The following is a 24214-nucleotide window of genomic DNA, read 5'->3' as shown; positions in this document are numbered from 1 at the left end:
ACACTCTGGGAGGCCAAGGCAGGTAGATGGTTTGAGCTCAGGAGTTGGAGACCAGCCTGAGCAAGAACAAGACCCCATCTCTACTAAAAACAGAAACACTAGCTGGGTGTTATGGCAGGTGCCTGTAGTCCCAGCTATTCAGGAGGCTGAGGCAGGGAGGATTCCTTGGACCCAAGAGTTTGAGGTTGCTGTGAGCTAGGCTGATGCCACGGTTCTCTAGCCTGGGCAAGAGAGTGAGACTCTGTCTTAATAAGGAAAAGGTCAGGCAATTTTAGTCTGTTTGCAGCTGGGAAGATGCCAGGCACATAGTAGGTGTTCAGGGAACACTCTGCTGTCTTTCTATGGACATATCTGATGGCCCTGATGGCAAGAAGAAGCTCCTACTTTCCCTGCTCTGGGATGTCTGGGAGTCTCAAAAAGCTCCCATTCTTTGGCCAGGTGGGAAACTGCCAGTTCTTCGGGGGCATCCAAAGTCTGCAGCTCTGACCCTGCCTGGACACCAATTGTGGCCCTTCCTGGTGACTTACATGTGTCTCCTGCAGGGCACAGCCTGTGCACAGTCCCTGGAATCTGGCTCACAAGTGGCCCTCTGCCTGGAGACGCCCTCCCTCCTGTGGCTAGAGTGGAAGCCCTCTTTAGTGCCTCCCAACAGTCTTTGAGTCTTCCTGACACTGCCCTGGAATTGGACAGATGACAGCTATTGAAGTGTCTGTGTCTCCCGAAGCTAGAACTGACCCCTCACCAGGGTAGGGACCCTGCATTGCTCAGCATGCTGCAGGCACACAGGGTGTTGTCAAGCATGTGCTGAATGAATGAAGGAAGTGAGAAAGGAGGATCAGACAAACACCCAGGGGACTGAAAATAGAAACTGCACAGGAAAAAGCAAGAGGCATAGAGATCATTCATTCATTCACTCTTCCAGTCATTCATTCACTCCACATTTATTGGGTACCTACCATTTGCCCACAAGAGCAGGGATGGAGACACATATAAACAGTATGGACACAGGCAAACAGGGAGATCCTGAGTCAAGGCCAGCAGGCCAGCTCCCTGTCCTTCTCCCCTCATGACCACAGGCTGCCCAATGCCAGTCTGGCCCACCTGGGCCTACCCAAAGGGACACCCAGCCAGAATAACAGGCAGGCTGGAGGTTCCTCCAAGATGTCCCATAAAGTCACCTTGTGAAATGTAACCAAGAATGAAACTGCAATAAATAAAGGCTGACAGTGCCAGGAGGTCCGTGGCTGCTTCCCAGCAGCTCCCCAACCCTTGCCAACCAGGGCCCAGCCCTGAAACCCTCCAGGGTCCTCTTCCTGATTAGTGGCCCACAATGCACCAGAAGGTTGATGTGCCTGATCCCACATGGCAATCCTGCAGAAGAGGGATCACTGTCCCTTTATTATAGGTGGGGAAACTGGGGCTCAGAGAGGTGTGTTATAAGACCACACAGCAAGGCAGGGCAGGAGCTGGGATTTGCACTCAGGCCTTGGGACTCCAGAGTTCTCCTGTTCTGCTGGCCCATTGCTGCATGAAGACAGGGAAGAGTGTCTGTCATCCCTGAAGCTGCTGCCCTCATCCATATCTGGGCCTTTTCTAGCAGCTTAAAAAACCACAGCTCAAATAAGATGGGGGCCACTGGGGTCAGCCCCTGCTTCAGTGTTAAAGGAAGGAAACCCTCCTGTGTGCCAGGCACTGTGCACAGAACCCACAGTTCTGACTTGGTGAGGTGGGACCATGATCAGTCTCATTTTACAGGGAGAACACCAAGGCTCAGAGAGGGAGCATTAGTGCTGGAGCTCACACAGCATGAAGGGACAAAGTCATATTTCAACCCTATAGCTGACTGCAAAATTTCCCAACCAAAGCCTAAATCTTCGCTAATCCCTCTCCTTTTCAGCTTGAAAAACTGTCACCTTCTAGGGGCCATTTCCAGCAGGTTGCTTTATGCTCAGCCCATCTGGGTGCTTGGGCCACAGGGGTGGGTGGCCCAGGTTCAGGAAGACCTGGGATGGGCAGCACCTGTGGCTCAAGGAGTAGGTGCCAGCCCCATATACCAGGGGTGGCGGGTTCAAGCCCAGCCCTGGCCAAAACTCCAAAAAAAAGAAGACGATGACTTAGGGCTACCTTCACAGCCAAGAAGCAGAATATGGGTTCTCTCAGGGAAAGGGCTACAGAAGGAGTATTTATTTCTTTTTATTTATTTTTTTAGAGACAGAGTCTCATTTTGTCACCTTCAGTAGCGTGCCATGGCATTACAGCTCACAGCAACCTCCAACTGCTGGGCCTAAGCGATTCTCTTGCCTCAGCCTCCCAAGTAGCTGGGACTACAGGTGCCCACCACAACACCTGGCTATTTTTTATTGCAGTTGGGCTGGGGCAGGGTTCGAACTCGCCACCCTCAGTATATGGGACCGATGCTCTACCCACTGATCCACAGGTGCTGCCCCAGAAGGAATATTTAATGAGGCCGTGGCTCTTAAAATCAAGAGATGTAAAACCCTCAGAAGAGGACAGACAGCAACAGGCAGGCGCCCTCTTCCCCAGGGGTGGGTGCGGGGCACCTGTTCTGGGTGGCACCCAAGGGTTCTCTTTGTTTCTTCCTAGGCAGCCCTTGGCCCCTGACAGGCTGCCTGTAGCAAGAGGCATTGAGATGTGAGTTGATGAAGCTTGTTTCATAGTGCAGTAGGCAAGCAAAAGTGGACAAGCTGTCCTCTTCTCGAGAAGCAGAGTGGAAGGCATTTTGTAAGAAAGCTTAAGAAGCTGCAGCATGCCCTGGTGGGAAGATGGCTGCCCGTATGCAGTAGGGGCTTAAGTCTTTCCTGCCAGAAGGAACGAAAGAGATCAACCCCGATGGACCCCTGTGCCAGGATTGTTAAGATGCTGTAGAGCAACCCCCAGCCCTCAGGGTGCCTACAATCCACAGGAGGGACAGACTTACGCACCAATGACTATTATGTGAACGGTGGCTGAGACTGAGCCTGACTGCCATATACAGTTGTTAAGCACGTGCACTGTTCACATGGCCATGGAATCATAGGGCTCCCAGGATAGTGCAGGGCAAACTACAGGCAAGAACTCTGGAAGGACATACAAGTTCTGGGACATCTGGGAAAAGGCAAGCCTATGTCTGCCTGGAGAGTGGTGGAAGGCTTCTAGGAAGAGGAGACATGCTTGAACTTGAAGGCTGATTAAGGTTTGCACAGTCAGCAGGGACTCAGAACAAGAAAGGGCAGATCAGAGAGAGGTTTCCCAAGTCTAACCTTTGGGGACCACCTTCACCATTTCTATAGGATCTCTATACCACCTGCACTATTATTTACTTAATATTTATTTTTAAAGCATCTTTCCCTTTTTACTTAAATAAATTCAGCTTAAAGGAAGACTTTTATTACTGCCATAAACGAAAAATCAGGCTCACTTGCCATAAATAGAGGATAACTGTAAAAATAAATGCTATGAAAACCACACAGCATTCGTAAATTCTAGCCAGAGAAGTTGCCTGCTGAAGGCTATAAGCCCCAATCTCCATTTTCTCCCATTAACACGGTAGGCTGGTGAGGGTTAAGTGTTAAATTTAGAACAGCACCAAGCAGAGACTTTTTTCTTGATCAGAAGGGGATTATGGCCAAGTGTTGTGACTCAAGCCTGTAATTCCAGTGGGAGGGTCACTCGAGGCCAGGAGTTCAAGACCAACCTGGACAACATAGTGAGACCCCATCTGTAAAATTTTTTTTTTTTTTTTTTTGGCTGGGGTTGGGTTTGAACCTGCCACCTCCGGCATATGGGGCCGGCACCCTACCCACTTGACCACAGGTGCCGCCCTCTAAATTTTTTTTTAAACTTAGGTGGGTACTGTGGTACATGCCTGTAGTCCCAACAACTCAGGAGGCTGAGCTTGAGCCCAGGAGTTCAAGGCTTCAGTGAGCTATGATCATGCCATTGCACTCCAAGCTTGGGTGACAGAGTGACACCGTGTTTCTAAAAAGTTTCCCCCCAAAATAAACAAACAGAAAAGGGCAGGGGCTTGGGATGCAGGTGCTGCTGAAGTGTGGACACCAGTGGGCACCTACTGTCACCAGTCCTGACTTCCTATGGCCAAGGTCAAATCCATAATTCATCCCTAGGCCCCACTTCGGAGGCCTTGCTTGTGCTGAGACATACACCTGGAAACCTTCTCTGCCACTCACCTGACTGAATCCTACTCACTCTTTCAGTCTGGCTCTTGGGGCAGAACCCTATCTGATTCACTTTAAGCTTCCCTTAATGTGGGAAGGTTCCCACATGGTGAGAACTAACAGCCATTCGAGCAGGCCCAAATGCACACTTGGAGAGTGAAGGAACAAAGAAATGAATGGATGACTCCTCTAGGGTCTGTGCGGCTCAAACCAGAGAAGAAACTTCCTGAGGCATCAGCTTCACTTCAGAAAAATGGAGAAAGGACATTATTTTTGTATTAAAACAAACATGAATATATTACAGAATAGAATGCAGAAGTCATGAATTTTGAATGAACTGGGAGACATCAAAGAAGGTTGCCCTGTGGGGAGCTGTTTACTCTCCCACCTGGGACCACTCGTCCTCCTTCTCTGCAGCCTCGGGCTCCCCACCCCACAGACCCTCCTCTGTCCACAGGAAATGTTGGTGTGTTGGCCTAAAACAGTAGTCCTCAAACTTTTTAAACAGGGGGCCAATTCACTGTCCCTCAGACCATTGGAGGGCCGGACTATAGTTAAAAAAAAACCCTATGAACAAATTCCTATGCACACTGCACATATCTTATTTTGAAGTAAAAAACAAAACGGGAACAAATACAATTCACACCCCTTCATGTGGCCCGCGGGCCACAGTTTGAGGACGCCTGGCCTAAAACAAGAAGGAGCCAGGAGGAAGGTGAAGAGCCCAGATTTACCAGTGAGAAGGCAAGTTGCAGCTCTTCCCTGATCTTCTGGGTGGCCTCAGGAGCTTTGGCTTTCCCCACCCCCACTCATTGGTTAAAGGTTTACTTCCAGAATCAGATGAATGAACGCAGGCAAAGAGCCCAGTTCAGTGTGAGGGACGCAGTGGGTCCACAGCGCCTGCTGGTACCTGGTGGAATTGACTCATTGCTGAGTCTCAGACACACAAAAGCACATTTACTGAGGTGGGGACCCTGCCCAGTTCTGGCTGATGGTGGGGGTGGGGGAGTGCTGTCTCACTCAATAGAAACTTAAATAGCTAACATTTTTTAAGTACTTACTATGTGCTAAGTGCCTGGTGATGCTGTGCCTCAGTTTCCCCATCTGTAAAATGAGGCTGCTAATGGCAACTACCTCACAGGGTTATTGTCAGGCTTAAAATATTAATATTCATACAGTAGACTGGCACATGCTAGAGAGGCATTTCTTATTTATTCAGTTATCTTTAATTCAAGTGAAATTCAGATAACATAATTCAATGGTATTTAACACATTAATCACAAAATTGTACAACCACCATTGTTACCTAGTCCCCAGACATTTTCACCACCCCAAAAGAAAACTCCCCACTCTCTTTCTTCCCACCCCCTGGTAACCCCAGATCTATGTTCTGTGTCTACAGATTTGTCTACTCTGGATTTTTCATATAAATTGAATCATATAATAGGTGGTCTTTTGTGACTGGCTTCTTTCATTTCGCGTAAAGTCTCTGAGCTTCATCCACCATATATCAATATTTCATTGCTTATTATCAAGGTGTTTCTTTAATACAATAAAACATCTTAATTCATCCCCCAGCAACCTGGGAAGTGGTCACTATCATTCTCCTCTTCTTACCAATGAGGAAACTGAGGCACAGTGGAGAGGACAGGGACTTGCCCATGTCCCTAGCCAGGCTGCCCCGACAGAGCTGGGCAGGCAGTGCTGGCGCCAACAGCTGGGGGCAGGGCGCCTCCGAAGGCCACCAGCACATATTGAGGGAGACAGCAGTGGAATTACAAATCTAGGGAGATTTAAGGAGAATGAAAATATTCTGGCACTTGCAGGATTGTGGGAGTTGAGCAGGTTTCCCCAGTGGAATTCCCGCCTCCTCTTCCCACACTTGTGGGCCACAGGGAATGAGAGGGTGTGGGAGGGAGATAGGCAAATGTGTCAGCATGCAGGGGTCGGGGCCAGGGTGGGGCCAGGGAGGGTGCCAGGGTCCGGAGCAGACACACAGGTACCCCGATGTCAGTGCAGGTGCCATTTCCTCCCCTCCTTACCTGCACATCCTGCAAAGCCAGTGGGATGAACCCATTGTACTAATGCATAACGAGGCTAAGAGGGGCTGGGGAGGGGGCAGGATTTGTGCCCCAGTGCTGACCTGGAGTCGAGGACATACCATCCCTGCTTCCAGAAGAGGCATAAGGAGGAAGTGAGGAAGCCCAGGAAGGGTGCATCTGCCACATGGGTGAAGTTGCCCCAGACCCCAGAAAGGAGCAGCCGCAGATCCACGGAGGAGTTAGAGTTGAGTGTTATGGAGAGACAAGTGGCAGGGCAGAGAGGGTGGAGCAACAGAGCGGAAGGGAGGGGCAGGCAGGGGCACCCGAAAGCAGGGAGTCGAGACCCCGCAGGAAACAGAGGGACTGAGGCAGATACTCAGGATGCTCCGAAGCAGAGGTTCTGGGGGTGACCAGTGTGCAGGGGCACAGGGCAGGGTGGCCATGGCCCCATCACTGCTGGTACCTGGCCGGGGCCAAACCCGGTCCTCCCTCAGGACCAAGTGCCTGCCACAGCCCCAGCCACCTCCACCCTATTGTGGCTGAGAGATCCAAGGTCAGAGCATTGAATACATGGGCTCTGGGCTCTTGGTCACAGACCTGGCTTGAGCCCCCACTACACTTCTTCACTGTGGTCAGATTTCCAGCAAACCTCTGCACCAAGGTTTCCTCATCCGTAGAATGGGTACTATGGGGATTCAGTGGGGTCACACATGCTTGTAAAGGCTCAAATGCAGTGGACTCCTCTGCATTGCCGTGATGGGGACAATCAGGCTGCCGTTCCTGCTGCTTCCCACGTGTGGTCTCCAGCTCCTCCCTTTTCAAGCCTCTTTTCCCTACTAGGAAGACTGGTGTGGCCTGCACTATGAAACACAAGGACTATTCTAGCACCAGAGAATCACTAGCTGAAGGGGTTCTTACTCCACCACAGGGCCTTTGCACTTACTGTCCCCCCTGCCAGGAAGGGGATTTAACATGCCCCAAAGCACAGAGCTGGAGATCTGGAGAGCCCAGGGAATTGGGCTTGGGGATTTCTGCACCTACTGGGAGTTCAATGGCCTCAGGGATCGCTGCTGGGGTGCCTGGGGGCATAAGGAGACCAGCTGGTGGATCCTGGGCTCTGCCCCAGGGCCGGCAGCCCCCTCTCTCTGTTGGCTGCCTGTGGGGAGACCATTAGTACAGCTTTGTTTTGAGTGCTATTTCCACTACCCCGCACTCTGGCCGCCAGGCCTCCATTAGGGACCCTTTCCGGGGCTGATGACAGGCAGCAAACAGCTCCCCAGAGAGCTGGCCGTAATTGCTGCCGCCTCTGAGGCCGGAAATGATTTTTTTAAAACCTCACAAAGCAAAACAGACACCCTACCGTGTGCACTCCACCTTCTTCCTTGCAGCTGCGGAGAGAGCCAAGCCTGAGGGCTGGAGGGATGGGGGATGGGTTCACACCCCATCCCCACCCCCACCCCAAGAGGCACCCTTAAAATGCCAGCCCAGGAGAAGCAAAGTTTGGGCTCTGTTCTCTTGCTTTGAAGCAGGTGGGACCCCTCTGCAAGGTGGGCGTGTGGACTGGGGGCCTGCTGCTGGCTTGCGGTGTAGCTCTACCAGGAGGTCCCGCGCTTTTCTGAGGGGCACCGCAGAGTAGGGGAGACAGCTAGGAGGCTGGAGTGGCTGGAAGAGAGTGTGCCAGGCAGGTCCAAGTTGGGAAGGAGGTTGGAGTGTTCAAGGACTAGAAAGAGGCTGGTGCACACACACACACATGCACGGATGCACGATTCCCCTCTCCTTCTGAGCCCACATTACCACTTCCCTGGATAATGTGGCCAACTCTAGCATCCCATGAGCGTAGGAACTCAGAGGGACTCAAACCAAATTCCACACCTTCCTAGGAAGCAGCCTCTCCTCCGCCATTTCCTGGTCCTGCCTGAGCTCCCCTTTCCACTCACCACAGCTGTATACACCCACAACAGCAGGCCAACGTGAGTATTCCCCACTCAGAAAGCTTCCAGGGCTGCGCCTCCCCCAGGATAAGACCATATTCTGCAGCCCGATCTTTGGAGGCTCCAGCTGCAGCCTGCTTTTCCTGGTGCACACTAACAGCTCTCCCCCAAGCCCCTGCCTGACCCAGGCAGACAGGTGCAGCTCCCCATATGGCTTCTGGAGCCCCCTCTTGGCCCTGGCAGGCCTTAGATATAGGCTAGGAAGGAGCCTGCCTCCCCCAGAAAGTCTTCCCTGATTGCACTGGGACCCAGTGTCTTTCCTTGCGGTGGCCCGCCTGCCTGCCTACATCCTGTTCCCTGGGCTCTAGTCCATCCTTATTTTACTGTTTGCCTTATCTCTCCCGTTCCCACGCCCCAAAGATGTTCAGCAAGGCTTACTGGGAAAAGTGAATGAAGCTTTGTTCCGGAGTTCTCAGGGCAGAGGAAGGACCGCAGGGAAGGGGAAGGTCTCTGGGATCCAAGCCCACCTTTTTTGTAGTTGTTGTTGTTGTTCAGAGACAGAGTCTCACTTTATCACCCTCAGTAGACTGCCTGGCATCACAGCTCACAGCAACCTCCAACTCCTGGGCTTAGGCGATTCTCAAGCTAGGACTATAGGCACCCGCCACAATGCCCAGCTATTGTTTGATGCAGTTTGCCAGGGACTGGGTTCAAACCCGCTACCCTCAGTATATGGGGCTGGCACCCTGCCCACTGAGCCACAGGTGCCACCCCCGAGCCCACCTTTGCCACAGACTGAGCCCACATCCTGAGGCCAGCCCAGGCACTGAGGCTTCTCTGGGCCTCAGTTTCTTTACCAGTGAAATGAAAGCCATTTCCCTCAGAGACCAGAGAGGGGCTTTGGGGACCTCAACAAACCCTTTGAAACTGTGGGGAGTTTTCTGAGGAAATGATTCTCAAGTGGATTGGGACTTCCAAAAAAATCAGGAACTGATTTTTAGACAAGCTTCAGTGTCCCCTCCAGCTTTACCGTTTGGCCATTCATTCATTCATTCAGCTGACATTTATTGAGTGCCTGCAGTGTGTGGGTGTCATGATGATATACAGAATATATGTATGTATAATCCTGAGATGTCATCTGAAGAGTTGTATGTGTGTATGTGTGTGTGTGTGTACAGAGAGAGAGAAAAGGGAGGAACGGGGCTGGAAGATGGATACAGCAAACTCAGGGAAAGGAACAAAGAGAGATGCTTAGTGACTGAAAGGCAGAGGGAGAGCCAGGGAGAGGTACACCCAGGAGAGCAAAGATCTAGAGAGGGGGCAGGCAGGGAGCACTTCCCACCTGAGCACTGCCCACCCTCCTCTGCCCCAGCTCCTTCTCTAACCTTCCAGATGCTCCCAGAGCTGCCATGCCTCACCTCCAAAGGCACCAGTGAGGCAGCTTCAAGGCTGGCACTGAGGCAAGGGCTTGAGGCAGAGGCTACCAGCCTGCCCCCAGGCCAGGAAGCTAAAGGACCACCCAGCTCCCTCTCAGCCTGCCTCAGCCCCTCAGAGCACACACAGACGCCCCCTGCAAACGCACTCCAGACAGAGGCTCAGACAAACCACCATTCTCTCTACTAGAACACCCAGGGACACACAGGGTCCCACGCATGCCCCCAGACTCCCACCATCCTCACTGAAAGTGCTGGACTTAAATCCAGGAGCCTAGACTGTCAGGCCCATGTTTTTTCAGCCAGAACCAGGAGTGAGGAGTTTTCAGCATTTGGCATCACTGACCCCTGTGAGAATCCGAGCAAGCCAGGAGCGCTGCTCCGGAACAAAGCACCTGCCCACACACCCAGCTTGGCAGCCAGGAGCAGGACAGATGTGCAGGTTAAGAACTCTGGCTCCGTAGTCCCTGCAAGTGGGGCTCAAGCCTGGCAATGCCCTTCAATACTTATGTGTCTTCAGGCAAGTCACATCACCCCTAAGTCTCAGTGTCCTCGGCTGTAAATTGGGAGTGCACATAAGGGTTAAATGAGAGGAGGCCGGGGAAGGGAAGTAATAGAAACAGAAAATGCTTGGTGAACCTGGCTGGTGTTTGCTTCACAGACCCCTGGAGGCCTTCAAGAGTTAAGCACCACATGCTGGGTGGATTTCCACCATTTCCACCGGCTCCATGCTCACTTGCTGGTTATAGCACAAAAGATAGGGCTTAGGAGAATACAGATGGGAGAATTCTAGAGACAAACTCATCATTGTTCTGGTGGGAAAACTGAGGCCCACAGAGGAGAAGAGACGTGTGCCAAGTCACCCAGCAAGGCAGAGGCAGAAAACAAAACACAAAACAACAACAACAACCAACGGCATCCACCAGCCCCTTCCCCTACTCCGGCCCTTTCACATTTTCACATGGAGCTGAAGTGAAGTCATGAAGGAGCCACTCGCAGAAGTCCCCATCCCTGCCATGTCCCCTGTGTAGGCCAGGTGTCTTCCGAGTTGAGAGTTGCTTCCACCCCTTGTGCCAACACCATCACTAAATTGCAGATTTTTATTAACCACCCACCATGTCGTGACTTCTCTGCCCACTTCACCAATTTTTCTCCTTTGGGAAATAAGGCAGAAATTCCCTCAATAACAACCCCAGCTGATAACTGGCTGGGAGCGGCTTGCATACCTTCTGTGCCAGGAGCTCACAGCTGGATGCCTTAGGGGTGAAGGCCCTTCTCCATGTTGAACATCATCCCTGCTCCCTAAATCTTACCACTATTTGTACTTACATAGGTTTAGCTTTTTTGTCTCCTCCACTAGACTAAAAACTCCAAGAGAGCTCAAGAACCTTATCCGTCTTCTCCACTGATATGTCCCCAGTGGCTAAAGCAGCCTGGCACATGATAGGTGCCCAAACAGAGTTTGTTGAATAAATGAAAGAATGAAAAAATAACCAAGCTTCCGATATATGGCATTGTCTACAGGCCAGTAGTTTCCAGTAGAAAGAGTCTGAGGTGTGAGGGGACTGCATGCCTTCGAGTCCCCAAGACATTCCCACACCGTGGATCCCCACAGACACACCTATGTACCACCTGTACCATTATGTCCTTAATGTTTTTCTATAAAATAACCCACTATTTTTAATACACCCAGTAGTCTCATCCTAAGTAATCATATCTATGAAATCACAGTTTTGATGTGCTGGTTATATTTTTCTGGTACACATTAAAATAAATGCATAACTATTAAAATGTAAGAGGTTTATCTGGATTCTGCCTAAAATCATCTCTCAGGTAGGACTCAATCTTGCTGAGAGCCCTGGGCGGTTGAAGAAGGGTTTAAAGTGGGGATGGTAGGGCTGAGTCCCTGAGACTCCCCTGGTGGCTTTGAGGAAGGGGAGGGAAGCCCAGGTGTGGGGGGACCTGAAGGAGCAGCAGCCCCCTCTGTGTCCCACAACCTTGCCGCTCCATACCGATGGGCACTGGAGGGGACCAAAGAAGTAGGCTCCGGATCCCAGGAACACCAGCTGGTAGAGGAGTGGCTTTCTTCCCCCCTTTTCTGAGAGTCTGATGGGGTGGGGGAAGAATCCTTGGGCCCCCATTACCCCCATGGTTGTAGCATCTTACATACTCCTCAAGGGTCTGGCCCTGGGTCCACTCACCGCAGAGTTAAATCAGCCTTACCCACCCCAGGATGTCCTTGCTGTCGTCAGCAGGCATGAGGAAGGGCTCCAATTCTGTGATTATCTTTTTTTAAACTATAAATATGAACTTTAATGAAACTGATGTTCTCTGAATGTTAAAAACCTATTAACTTAAAATAAGCAAAAGTTTAAGAATTTGGATCTCAGACCCCTGCCTTTCCCTCCTTGCCATCATCCTTTCATTCCCGTGTACCTCCCTTGGCGAGGCATTGTGCTGAGTTCCAGGACACCAGGAAACCTGCCCCTCATGTGCCCAGCTGGCCCCAAGCTCCTTTTGAGCTGAGATTATTCCCAGGACCTTGTCAATAGATGGTCCCTAAAGTCCAAGGTAATGGCCAAGCCCCTGGGAATGGCCTTGCTTCATACTACCTTTCCCCTCTTCTTCCTGATACTACCCTCAGGTGGGCACCTACATAACCCTTCATAGCACACATGTCTTCTCCCACTCTCAGCCTGGAGGGAGCTGGGGGGTCACTGAGACAGGATGCCACTCTGAGGGCTACTGCACACCCTCCTAGGTATGAAACATGGGGGTCACCCTGCTCCTTCCACTACAGAGCCAGGTTTGAGGCCCAGCCCTGCCCTGACCTCGGGCCTCTCCCTCCTCCTTCCTAGCACCCAACAGCATTATGAGCACCGGCCCTTGACCAGATGCCCAGGTTCAAGTCCATGCTCCAACACCTGATAGATGTGTGACCTTGGGTAAGCCTCATTTTACCTATCTCATAAATATTGGGTTGGGGATAGCCCCCTCCTTTTTTTACGGTCTTTATAAGGATCACATGAGACAATACCACTTTAGGCCTTGGCATTGCACTCAATAACCATTTGCTTCCATGCGTCTTTCTCTCCAGAGTTGTGTGAAGTGATCCCAAAAGCCAGGATATATAACCTCCTGGGCGGTTTTGTGCAAATTCTCCCTTGACCCTGGGTCTTAGTCTTCCCATCTGTGAGAGAGGATGACCCCTTAGAGCCTCGATAATTCATTCCTAGTGCTCCATCTCCTGCTTTGGTGGCTGGTGGATCAGAAGGGCCCACTCAGCAAGCTTCCCCTCACCCTTGCTGTCACCATGGCAAGAAGCCAAATTCCCCCCATCCCGCTGGCCGCCTGCAGGTCCTCTTGTCTGGGGAAAAGGCTGCCGGAGCCAGCTGACGGGCAAGGTGTCAAAACCAATTGGTGTGAAGGACTTGGGGAAAACCGCTTGTGAGGGCCAATTCCCCATAGGAGGCTGAGAAACCCTCGGCCCAAGGCAGAGTGTTTACAGGCGTAATTGATAGAATAATCACCAACGCCCAAGACAAAGGCGAACACATTTGTAACATCATAACCTTCGGAAGACAGGACTCAATTTTCTCCATCTTCCAGCCACCAAACTAGCTGGCTTATTGATGGTGAGATACCAACAGTTCGGTAAGGAACACAAGGAAGCCAAAGTCATTTTTCAGCGCACAGGCTGCTTGCCAAATGGCCCGGAGTCCCCTCCCTCCCCCAGCGCCCCGCTGCTCCCTCCTGGCAACACAGAGAATCTCAGGACAGTGAATCACTCAATGGACAAAGCCCAGGGGCAAGCCAGGATCTTTGTCTGCATTGGGGTGTATTAATAATTGAAGGTACTGGCCTAGGGGTGTGTGTGTGTGTTCCCCCGTGCAGTCAGGTGGGGGCAGGAGGATAGTTGCTGTAGTGTGAGGCTTCCTGGGGCTCCTTTCGGGGGGTCCGTATACCTGCTCTCCCTCTCCCTCGGGAAACCAAACCAGGCCCCCTCTAGCATCAGCCAATTTCCCTTCCCATCATCCCTCATCGGGCGTGGGGGAATACTTAAGGCAGTGGCTTTCAAACTCCAGGCTGCACAAGAAGATGCGAGGAGCTTATTACAATGCAGATTCCAAGTTCTCATGGATAACCCCTTTGACCAGTGGTTTTGGGGGCACCCTGGGAACTGAATACAACAAGCTCTCTGGGAGACTCTGAGGTTAGGGGTATGCAAACTTCCTCACCAAGACCCTGCCTTCCAGACCCCTGCCCCAGATAAGACCCGGCAAGATTACTGGACAGAGTCCAGACCAGCTGCCTGTTTCTCACTCACATGTATTTTCAGCAAGACCCTGTCACCTTTATGAGCTGCTGGTTCCTCTTGGTGGAACCCACTGCTTTACTGTTCTCTGGGGAGCTAGAAGGGCACAAGCCTGGGTTAGGGCTGTGCAGAGGAAGGAGCTTTGTCACCTGACTGGGCCTCAAGGCTGCCTCAAGGCTGTCCTGGAGGAGGCAGGCCCAGAACTGCCAAACACACCTTCCTTTTAAATACAGCTTTCCAGGGCAGCGCCTGTAGCTCAGAGCGCTGGTCGAGCACTCTACCGAGGGTGACATAGTGACACTCTGTTTCAAAAAATAAAATAAAGTTAAATAAATTCAGCTTTCCAGCTCTCTGGACATACACACAGTGACCTTGGGTAAATCACCAGTCATCTCTTAACCTCAGTTGCTGCTGGTGCCTTATGTGTATGGGGAGCCCGAGTGAGTTAATGCTGGCGAGGCTCGGCAGCACCTAGCACACAGTAGGCATCTCACAAACGGTAGCTCTCTTTCCTCCCATTCTTGCTGTGTGCAGAGCAACAGGCTAACAATTTCTGGTAAGGAAAAATCAAAATAGCTACCATATATGAGTACCTACTAGGCGTAGATGCCGACCATCACCACCCGCCGCCCAGTTCCTGGTGCCCGCCGCAGAAGTGCGCCACGTGCTCCCTATTCTTTGCTCACACCTCTAAAAAGCCTCTTCAAAGTGGGTTGACTGGAGGTAGGAGGGAGACGGGAAGCGAAACAGATGTCCTTGCTGACCCATCTGGCCGCAGGCTTTCCCTGTGACAAGCTCCAGGGCAAGCAGGAGGGCAGTGGCCTGGCAGCTGGGCTGGGCTCAGATCGAGCTGGAGGGGTGAGCAGCCACCAAGTGGCTGGGGTCAGTGGGTCCCTCCCCAGGAACCCCTACTTCCAGCACCCACCCCTACCCCCAGACATAGAGATACCATCCCTGACCCGGCCACATTTCCTGAATCAGCGGAGGACACACAGAGCCCAGGAATAATGAAACGATCAGGCTCCAATCTGCTAAACAGCAATTTCTGAGCTTTTTCAGCACACACAGCTTTTATCAAATTGGTATTCTCCTCCTGAACACAAATGGCTTATTAGACATGACCCACTTATTCGCCGCGTCTCACTATCATTAATAACAGTTTCTTTTTGTGATTAAGTGAGTGGCTCCAAACCCTTCCTGTGGTGGCGGGCGGTTGGCCCGGCAGAGGGGCAGCTGTAGGGGCTCCTCAGCAGCCACTACTTGGTGACTTTGAACCTGGCAATGTCAAGGAAGGCAGCCTGGTCCCTGCAGAACAGCCCAGTCTCCTAGTTTCTTCAGGGACAGAGGGTTCCCAGAGGGGTGACTTACTTGCCGGGAGCCCCACAGGCAGTCCGGAGAGAAGCCGAGTTCACTAGCAGCCACTGTTAGCTCCCTTCCATCCAGCCCCTGCCCCAGGCCTTAGCTTGACCTCTCCAAGGTATAGATAGGAGATTACAGCTGGTGGGGCACAGCTGTGACCCCACAGCATACGTGGCACCAGGGGGCAGGCAGAGACTGTCACAGAAAGGGTAGACCCTGCTTCCCTTTGGGGGTCCTCACCGTGGGGTCTCGGGAATGATGGAGTAGTACCTGAATCCCTGGGGTCTGGTGCTCCATGGACAGAATGACAATAAACCTCAGAGCCCAATTTCTTGTACCTCTCAGGACAGCAAACTCAGGGAAGCCCTTCTATGGAAAACCCTCCTAGTATAAGTTCCAACCGTGCCAAGGAACTGAGTGGAGAGAGGAGGGGAAGGGAGGGAGGAATTCCCAGTTTCCCTTGAATGGAAGGGAATGTGACAGGGAGATAAATGTCTTGAAAAAAGCACTATATTCGCCTGACAGATCCAGGGGCCTGTCCTGGATCAGCCGTTCTTTCACTGTGTGACCTTGGGCAACTCCGTTCACCTCTCTGAGCCTTGGTTTCTCTGTCTGTAAGTTGAGGATCAAAATAACCCTCTCCCTATTTATCACCACTCCAGCCAGGCCAGTAGATCCTAGGTAAGGGACACGAAGGGTGTGTAAATGATGAACAGAGTGGTTACTATCAAATGTGGTGAGGCAGATGGTACAGGGAGCTGTGGTTCCCAAAAAGCAGAGACCCTGAGAATGGCTGTGGAATGCCCTCTCACCCTGGAGCAACCTCACTCATGCGTCACGCCCCAGTGAAGCCTTCCCAGACTATCCACCCCGCCACACACACATACCCCTCACTCACTTCCATTAGAGTAAATCACTCGGTTCCCTGCCTTTTGTGCAAATCTCCCCCAGCCCTGGGTCCACAGTGCCCAGCATTGGTGCTGCAGACTTCCCTGAAAGACTGGGAGCCCGTGCAGGGAAGGGATGGATGGAAAGAGAGTCTACTTTGGTTTTATCTATGCCCTAGCCTCTATACCAGAACCTGACTCACTGTGGGGAGGGAGAGCCCCCATATCTGCCAGCTTCACACAAGCCAACTCTGCTGCCAAGTTGGGCTCCTCTGGGGCTAGAAGGAGCTTCTGAGACTCAAGCAACCAGTGCTGGGACTGCTTGCTTGCTTCCCATCTCCCACAGCAGCTGGAGTTGAGATGTCCCTGGGGCCAAAGGGATGAGGATGGCGGGGACCCAGTGGAAGGATGGTTAGGGACTTCCTGCCCTCTCCCACGGTTCTTCTCCCATTCCAAAGCCTTTGGCTGGAAACAGCAACCCCAACTATTCCACCGTCTTTGAGGAGCTTCCATCAAGCCCCGCAATTCCACCCTCCCAACAGGGGAGGTTGCAGCCCCAGTCCACTACTTCTCAAGAAACAGGGTCTTCTGTACCTCAGGACTGTTCCCTGTGCTATAAGGGACAGGTGTGGACAGGGGGGAGACAAGAGCAGCTGTGGGGTTAAGCCCACAAAGGGGAAAGGCAGATGGGTAGGGAGGAGTGGGTGAGCAAAGTATGTTCACAAGTGTGTGTGTGTGTGTGTGTGAATGAGTGCGTGCATGCACGGTGCGCCAGTGTGTCTGCAGGTGGGCAAGCAAGAGTTGTGGCAAAGCGTGTGCACCTGGGTGCCGGCTGGCAAAGGGTGCGCCCACCAGTGCAGTTCTTGATGGGTGTGTAGGTAGTGGGCGTAAGTGTGAGGGCTTAGGACTGAGGAGGGGGATCTGAGGTGTGCGGAGCCGTGTAAGGGTAGGAGTTGTGTGAGAAAGCTGTGAGTGGCTCTGAGTGTGTCTGGCTGTGAATGTGTGTGGTCGTGGAGGTGTGTGTATCTGTGCTAATGTGTGTGGGGGGAGGATGGAGGGGTCTCCGCGCGAGCGGGAACCGCGGTGCGCACCGAGTGCCCCCTCCGGCGCAGGGCTGGCCAGGGTACTAGGGCGGGTCCACCGCGCCGGCAGGGGGCGCCCCGGGATCGTCGCCACTGCTACCAACGGTTCGAGCCCCAGGGCTGCCAAGTTGAAGCAGCGCAGCCCGGGGTGGGGTTTGGTGGGGAAGTCCGTGGGGGCAGCGACCGAACTCACCGTGGCCGGAGACGTGGTTGTCCCAGGGCGCGTGGCCTGCGGGCCGCGTGGCGCCGCCGAGTTGCAGGAAAAGTGCCAGGTAGTGGAGGGCGCCCAGCGCCACCGCGAGCGGGGCCCCCATGGTGCGCGCTCGGGCCGGGGGCGCCGCCGCCTCACATCGGGGCTCAGAAGACCGCAGACCCCGCGCCCGCCGTCCCCTGCCCTGTGCGGCCTGGCTGCCCGGCTCCGGCCGTGCCCCTCACCGCTGTCCCCGGCCCGGCCCGGCTCCCAGCCCTCGCCCGGCTCCGGCCCAGCCCCGGCTGCGGGTAGCAAGCGCACGCCCAGCCGGCCGCCTCTGACTGCGGGACTCTTCCCTTCCGCGGAAGGCCACTCTGCTCGGCGCCGCCGCCGCCGCACCCCCTCCCTCCACTCCCTCCCGCCCAGAGGAGGCGGCGGCGGAGGGATCTGCCGCTTGATTTATCATCAAAGTTTTGCCCAGGCTGGGATTTTTAAAGCGGTACCCCAACTTTCCTCCGCCTGGGAGCAGGGGTGGAGACGGAATGGGGTGGAGGAAGCTCCCCCAGGGACACGGTTCCCGCAAAGCATAACACTGCTGGCTTTAGAAGCAGAAATATTATCCAGCAGGGATAAGGAGAAAAACCAATCCACCTGCTGCCAGACGCTCAGAGGGACTTCTCTACTTTGGTAGCACGGTGGTGCCGGAGGGTCGGGGGCCCAGGTGGGGGTGGAGATGGGGGTGAGTGTGAGATGAGGAAGGAACTTGGGCTGAGACACAGGAGACCCGGTCATAGCTCTGCTGCAGCCTTGACTGCCTGCCTGATCGTGACTGGGTTCTACCCCTGTCTGAGCCTCAGGGTCTCATCTGAGAAGTGAGTATAATGGCTACCTTCAGGGGTCGTGGTGATGGTTTGAGAACTTGTGTAGGAGTATATAAAGCGCTTAATATAATTCTGCCTACAGGGTAGGAGCGCCACAGTTTTTATTGTGGTTGTTCTCCCTGGCAGTCCATTTCCACGTCTGTATAATGGGAGTGAGGCAGGCCAGTTGGTGAGACTCCTTCTAGGTTAGAGATACTGAGCCTTAAGAAGTGAATTGGCTCGCCCCCTTCTGGACTGTCGCCTCCCCAAACTGATGAGCCTGGATGGTGTGTGTGTGTGTGTGTGTGTGTGTGTGTGTGTGGCGGGAGAGGGGGATATAGAGCCTCGCTCATTCCTAAGAGCAGGAATCCAACGGAATCCGCGGATTTCTTCTGTTTTACGCGGGCCGGTAGGACAGAACTTCAGTACATACAGGAGGGAGGACCTGTAGTCCCATTTACAAGGTGAAGCAGCGTCTTACATCCGAGAAGTAGCTTCCCCGAAGCCCCACGGCGAACCTGGAGCCAGGCCTCTGGCTCCGGCCTGGCAGGGTCCCTCCTGCCCTCTCCTTTGCCGGTCCCCAGGCCTAGTTCCCGACACAGCCTTGTCCGCTGCGGTTTCAGCACCACGAAGGAGGACAGCTCCAGTCACCCGCACCCATCCTTAAAGTACCACGAGGCACCCAGGCGGGTTCTTTGATGCAGCGGTTCTGCCATGTGGACAGACCCTCTGATTTCTTCCCCCACCCCCTCAGAACTGTGTCAATCCATCATATGGCTCAGTCCCCACTGCAGACCAGCCAGCATTGTGGGCAGCGCCCAAGCGTAATAATGAGGTTAAGGTCCGAGGAACAGCGCCCTCTCTTTGTTTTTAATCTGTCTTCTCATCTTCCCTTCCAACATTATGGCAGGTAGCACACCTGACGGGGCCCGTGGTAGCCAGCAACAATCCAATTCCTTCAAAATTAAGGGTCTCCCCACCCCGAAGTGTTAAGCACTAACAAACAATGTTTCAGCACCACGGACAGCCTCCGCGGGACTGGCTGCGCCACACGCTTCCTTCAGCACCGAGGACAGATCCCCGACATCTCCCAGCTCCCTCTGGACCACATTCACTAGAGGAAGGGACTGTGTTTTACCGGATGAACTCACATTTCACTTCTTCCTATGCAGAGGTGCGTTTAGGCTATCCTGGGATGTCCAGGCATCTTAGACCCTTCAAAAGCGTTTTCACATTCATTAACTCACTTGAGCCTTGCTTCCAATAAATTGGGTGCTATTGTTCTCCTTAAAGATTCCTCATCTCTAACCTGGGAATCTTTCAGATCACACAGTGGCTCCAAGACTGAGACCCTGGACTGTTTTAACGCCAGTCTGAGGTCCCTCCAGGAGATTGTGGTGACAGAACTGGAGTTCAAACCTAGGGTTTTCTCCTTTTAAGCCACGGATTAGAGGGAGGGGGCACAGGCAAGGGGACAAGAAGAGAGACAGGAGTAAACAAGAGATGCTTGGGAGCTGCAGAAGAGGGAGGGCTGGCGGGACGCATGGCTTCTGTGTTACTAGCCCACTGGCTGACCTTCAGAAATTCTTTCTTCTCACCGTCTGGAACAAGGTTAAGGTTCCTCCAAGGACAGACCGCCAGGGATTGTATGAGTTTGAAAAGGCTCATGATGTAATGTTTCTACCCCAAACTCTCTGATGGCCATGTTTATTTGGCAAATCCTGACTTCTCTAGTTTGCATTCAAGGTCCCAGCCTCAGTTACTGCACATATCCTCCACTGCAGCCATTGTCCTGTCGCTGGACATGACTTGGCTTTGTTATATCCGTACCATTTTCAGTGCTTCCCCTACGCTTGGATGCCTTCTCCTCTATCTACCAAGTCCCTAACTGACCATGGTCCAGCCTGAGTCCCCTGCAGGAAAAAGTGCCTGCTGCCTTCTCCCAGTTTTCAAGTCTCTTTTGGACCATAGCTGTAGCACTATGCCGAGAACTTTATCCCACTTAATCCTCAGAATAACCAGGCTGTATAGGGTAAGGTGGGTGGGTTAGAATTGTGGACTTTAGAGCCACATTCTCCAAGTTTTATATCTTGCCACTTGCTAGCTGGGCAAAATTAGGCAAGTTGCTTAGCCTTTCTGTGCCTCAGTTTTCTCATCTGTAAAATAAGGATAGGCTCAGTGCCTATAGCTCAGTGAGTAGGGCGCTGGCCACATACACCAAAGGTGGTGGGTTCGAACCCAGCCCAGGGCTGCTAAACAAGAATGACAACTGCAACCAAAAAATAGCTGGGCGTTGTGGTGGGCACCTGTAGTTCCAGCTACTCTGAAGGCTGAGGCGAGAGAATCACTTAAGCCCAAGAGTTTGAGGTTGCTATGAGCTGTGACACCACGGCACTCTACTGAGGGTGACGTAGTGAGACTCTGTCTCAAAAAAAAAAAATAAAGATAATAATACTCCCTTCACACAATTATTGTGAGGATGAAATGAGTTGCTACATGGAAAACACTTAGAACAGTGCTTTGTGCATAGCAAGTACATTATACATGTTGTTGTCAGAAAAAGCTCACAATTTTAAGTATCTTGCCCAAAGTCACTTAGCAAGGCAACAGTACAGCCATGATGTGTTTGATTCTGAAGCCTAGGATTTCAGGAATCATTCCTGAGCACATGTAATTTAATCTGTGCTCTTGACACCTTAGAAAACGAAGACCCAGAGAGGGTGAGTGACTTCCTCAGAGTCACACAGCCAATCATGACAGAACTAGATCCAGGTCCTCTGTCTCCAAGCTCACAGCTGTCCCACTACGCCATATGGTCCCATCTGTATTAAACCTCACTTTATAGTTTAAAAATTACAGTCACATCTATGATTCATGTAATTCATACAACAACCCCTAAAACCACTATTATTACCTTCCTTCTTTTACAGATGATGAGGAACCAGAAGCTCTGTGAGATGCAGTAACTTGCACAAGGTTGCACAGTGAGGCAGGGCAGAGGCTGGATGTGAAAGGACAAATCCCAGCCCATTTTCCTTCCCTTAGTAATTCTGCCTCGTGTCTGCTTCCCAATACAAGTGCAAACTGCAGGCACTGTGGAAGCTGAGGGCCTTATGAAGGCAGAAGATAAGCAAAGACTATCCCAGGAAACAGTCCTGGGGAATTCGCTAGGGTGGCTGATTCTTGTTGCTCATTTCACACTGGGAATGCTCCAGGAGTTAGAAAGCCTCCCATCCCTAGAGGCAACTGAACAAGCATCTAGTAGTCATGTGGATGCCAGGAAGCAAATATCACTGCTATTTCCATTACACAAATGAGGCTCGGAGGTGACTATCATGTCAATTATTTCAGTTGGGAAAGATGATCTTTTTAAAGTTCCCCCCAAGCACGGGATATTTCATCACGCCTTACTTCTGAGCTAAGCTCCCTGGAGAGTCGACACTCTTCCCTTGACTCAGGGAGGCCACCCTCCCTCCCCTCTTTGAGAGGTGTCACTCGAGCACTGTGGCTATGTCAGTGGTAACAGCATAAGATTTGTCCTTTTAATCCAGAATCAATAGCAAATTTCATTTAAAAATAAATTAAACCAGGCATTGGAAATCATTCACTGTATGGGCTGGGGCCTTATATAGCACCGTCTAAATGGCTTCCTTTTGCTCATCTATCAATGCCAAGAGGGGGGAAATACCTAAGCTGCCTGATTCATGGAGAAACTACTTAAATGTATCAGCCCCTAACAATGAGCAATGTAAGCCCAGAGTTGCACCTTTTAACACACCAATAACATGTGGAGCAAGACTTCATAAGAGCTTATCAGAGACCCCACAGTCACTGGCTTCAAGAGAGCCCATTTATAAGGGGGAACAATGGCTTTAGTATGTAGCCACCTAATTTCCAGAATGCATTACTGAGCTCTGAGGAGCAATGGAATTCTATTAAAGTCTTATCTGCCACGGGAGGGTATGAAACCGGCAGGGAACTCCAGACTTGGCATAGACATGCCCAGAAAGCACCAGGGCTGACCCTAAGGGGCAGGCGAACAAGCCCAGAAGGAGGAGGAGGGGTGCAAGCGGCCCCGGATGTGTGAAAATATGTGCATTAATAGAGCTCCAGTTTCCAGCGATTACGTTTACATCAGCGAATAAAACTTGGCAATAAAACATCGGAGCTGCGTCTCAGACAGCATTTCCTTTTACAGCCCAGTGTATTTCACTCATTATAACAGGAGGCAAGGAGCGTGAGGTGTCCCCATTTCTCCCCCTTTAATTAAATTTCCTAAATTACTGCCTAAAATTTGGATAAAGCAAAAGACTTACGACTCCACTAATCGCCATCAAAGCTCCCACCTCATCACTGTGGTGTCCCTGACTGTACCAGTTCCCAACATTATTAAAGTGAAATACTGTGGGCATTGCCTGCCTGGGCTCTGGTTTGTAAAAGGAGATGCACTATCAAGAGAGAAATTGGCCCACAGTCAGGAAAGAGGCCTAGGTTTCAAGACTAGGTTTGCCATCACCGCCTTGTGTGACCTTGGGCAAGTTGCTTCTCCTCCCTGAGCCTCACAACTGCCCTTTCCCCAAACATCCATCTTGAGGCTCTTAGCACTGATTTGGGGCTGGAGAAGTCTTTGGATGCATATTGGGATGACTTGGGAAGCTTTAAGAAAATTAACATCCAGGCTACACCCCAGAGATTCTGACATAATGGGTTTCAGATAAGGCCTGGGGATCAGGCTTTTAAAAAATTCCCCAGCTGATCCCAGTGTCCAGCCAGGATTGAGCACCACTGGTTTAGACATAGAATTATGAGATGTTAGTGGACCTCAGAACCTCTGGGGAGGCTTGTTGTGGCTGCAGAGGCCCTGGCCATGCTCCTGGGGATTTTTTTTCAGACCGGCCGAGGGGTATCTGGGAATCTGTCTACTCACCAAGCACTCCAAGTGGGTCTCATGCAGGATCCAGTGGACCACCCCTGATTCCAACAGGGGCAAGAGGATGGGGATCTATTCTTCTGTTCCTTGAATTGGGTCCTCACAGCCTCTTGGAATGAGAAAGCCACTCTTCCCCCCCGCTCTCCTCTGGAGGGTAGCACAAGGGGCCAACTGTGACCTCCCACCAAGGTCTGGGATGACTAATTTCCTTATCTATTCCCTGCTGAGCTGCCAGGAGCCTGACTATCCTCTGTAGTCAGACCATATACCTGTCACAGGAGCCTTCAGGTTCTGACCCTTCTGCCCATGTGGTTCATCACTGGATGGAGACCCAGGTCCTCCATCTGGATGGATTCTGACTCTTCATCTGCACTCTGCCTCCTCCAAGGCTCATGAGGCACCTAAGAGGGCCCTGCCTGGGCTAAAGTTCAAGCCTGGACCAGGGACCAGGTGTCAAGGGAGTTAATCCTCCCTGGCTTCTGCCTCTGCCAGGCTAATAACCCCATGAAGTCCCATGGGGTCCCCCTGACATTTTTCTTCTTTATTCCACAAGAAAACATTTAAAAGTGAAAATTCAAAGTATCTATTTTTTTTTTTAACAGAGAAAAGTCACCAAAGATCAATCACCAATGTCCCCATCATGTGGATGGAGAAACTCTGGCCTAGGGAGGGGTGGTGAGAAGCCTAGATCTCACAGGAAGGGAACAGCGGAGGCAGGCTGAGAACCTGGGTCTCCTGACTCCAGGCTGGGGTTTTCAACCACATGTCACTGCCCGAGAGGGTAGATAGGATCCATCCTCACTTCTCCTGCTGAGCAGCTCCTACAGATATCCAACTCTCAGGCTTTTCAAGGGGCTACTTCTCCAAGGCCCAAACAACCTCTTGTCTTAGTCTGCTGCTGTGACAAAATACTACAGGCTGGAGTATCTTAAACAACAGACATTTATTTCTAACAGTCCTGGAAACTAAAGTCCAAAATCAAGGTTCAAGAAAGGTTGGTTTCATCTGAG

The 24214-nt window shown here is 52.0% G+C and overlaps 1 protein-coding gene across 1 annotated transcript in view; it reads right to left on the bottom strand.

The window, feature by feature from the left end:
- Positions 1–17785, bottom strand: part of VSTM2L (V-set and transmembrane domain containing 2 like) — a 36837-nt gene extending 19052 nt beyond the window's left edge. The window contains exon 1 of the mRNA XM_053574763.1: positions 17418–17785. Coding sequence (XP_053430738.1) covers positions 17418–17538 — 121 coding nt within the window. The 5' untranslated portion in view covers positions 17539–17785. The remainder of the gene's footprint in view (positions 1–17417) is intronic.
- Between the last annotated feature and the right edge of the window lie 6429 nt (positions 17786–24214).

The sequence above is a fragment of the Nycticebus coucang genome, chromosome 21, assembly GCF_027406575.1.
Source record: "Nycticebus coucang isolate mNycCou1 chromosome 21, mNycCou1.pri, whole genome shotgun sequence".
NCBI lineage: Eukaryota > Metazoa > Chordata > Mammalia > Primates > Lorisidae > Nycticebus > Nycticebus coucang.
Note: the sequence above shows the minus strand (reverse complement) of the source record. Positions and strands in the feature narration are given on the sequence as shown.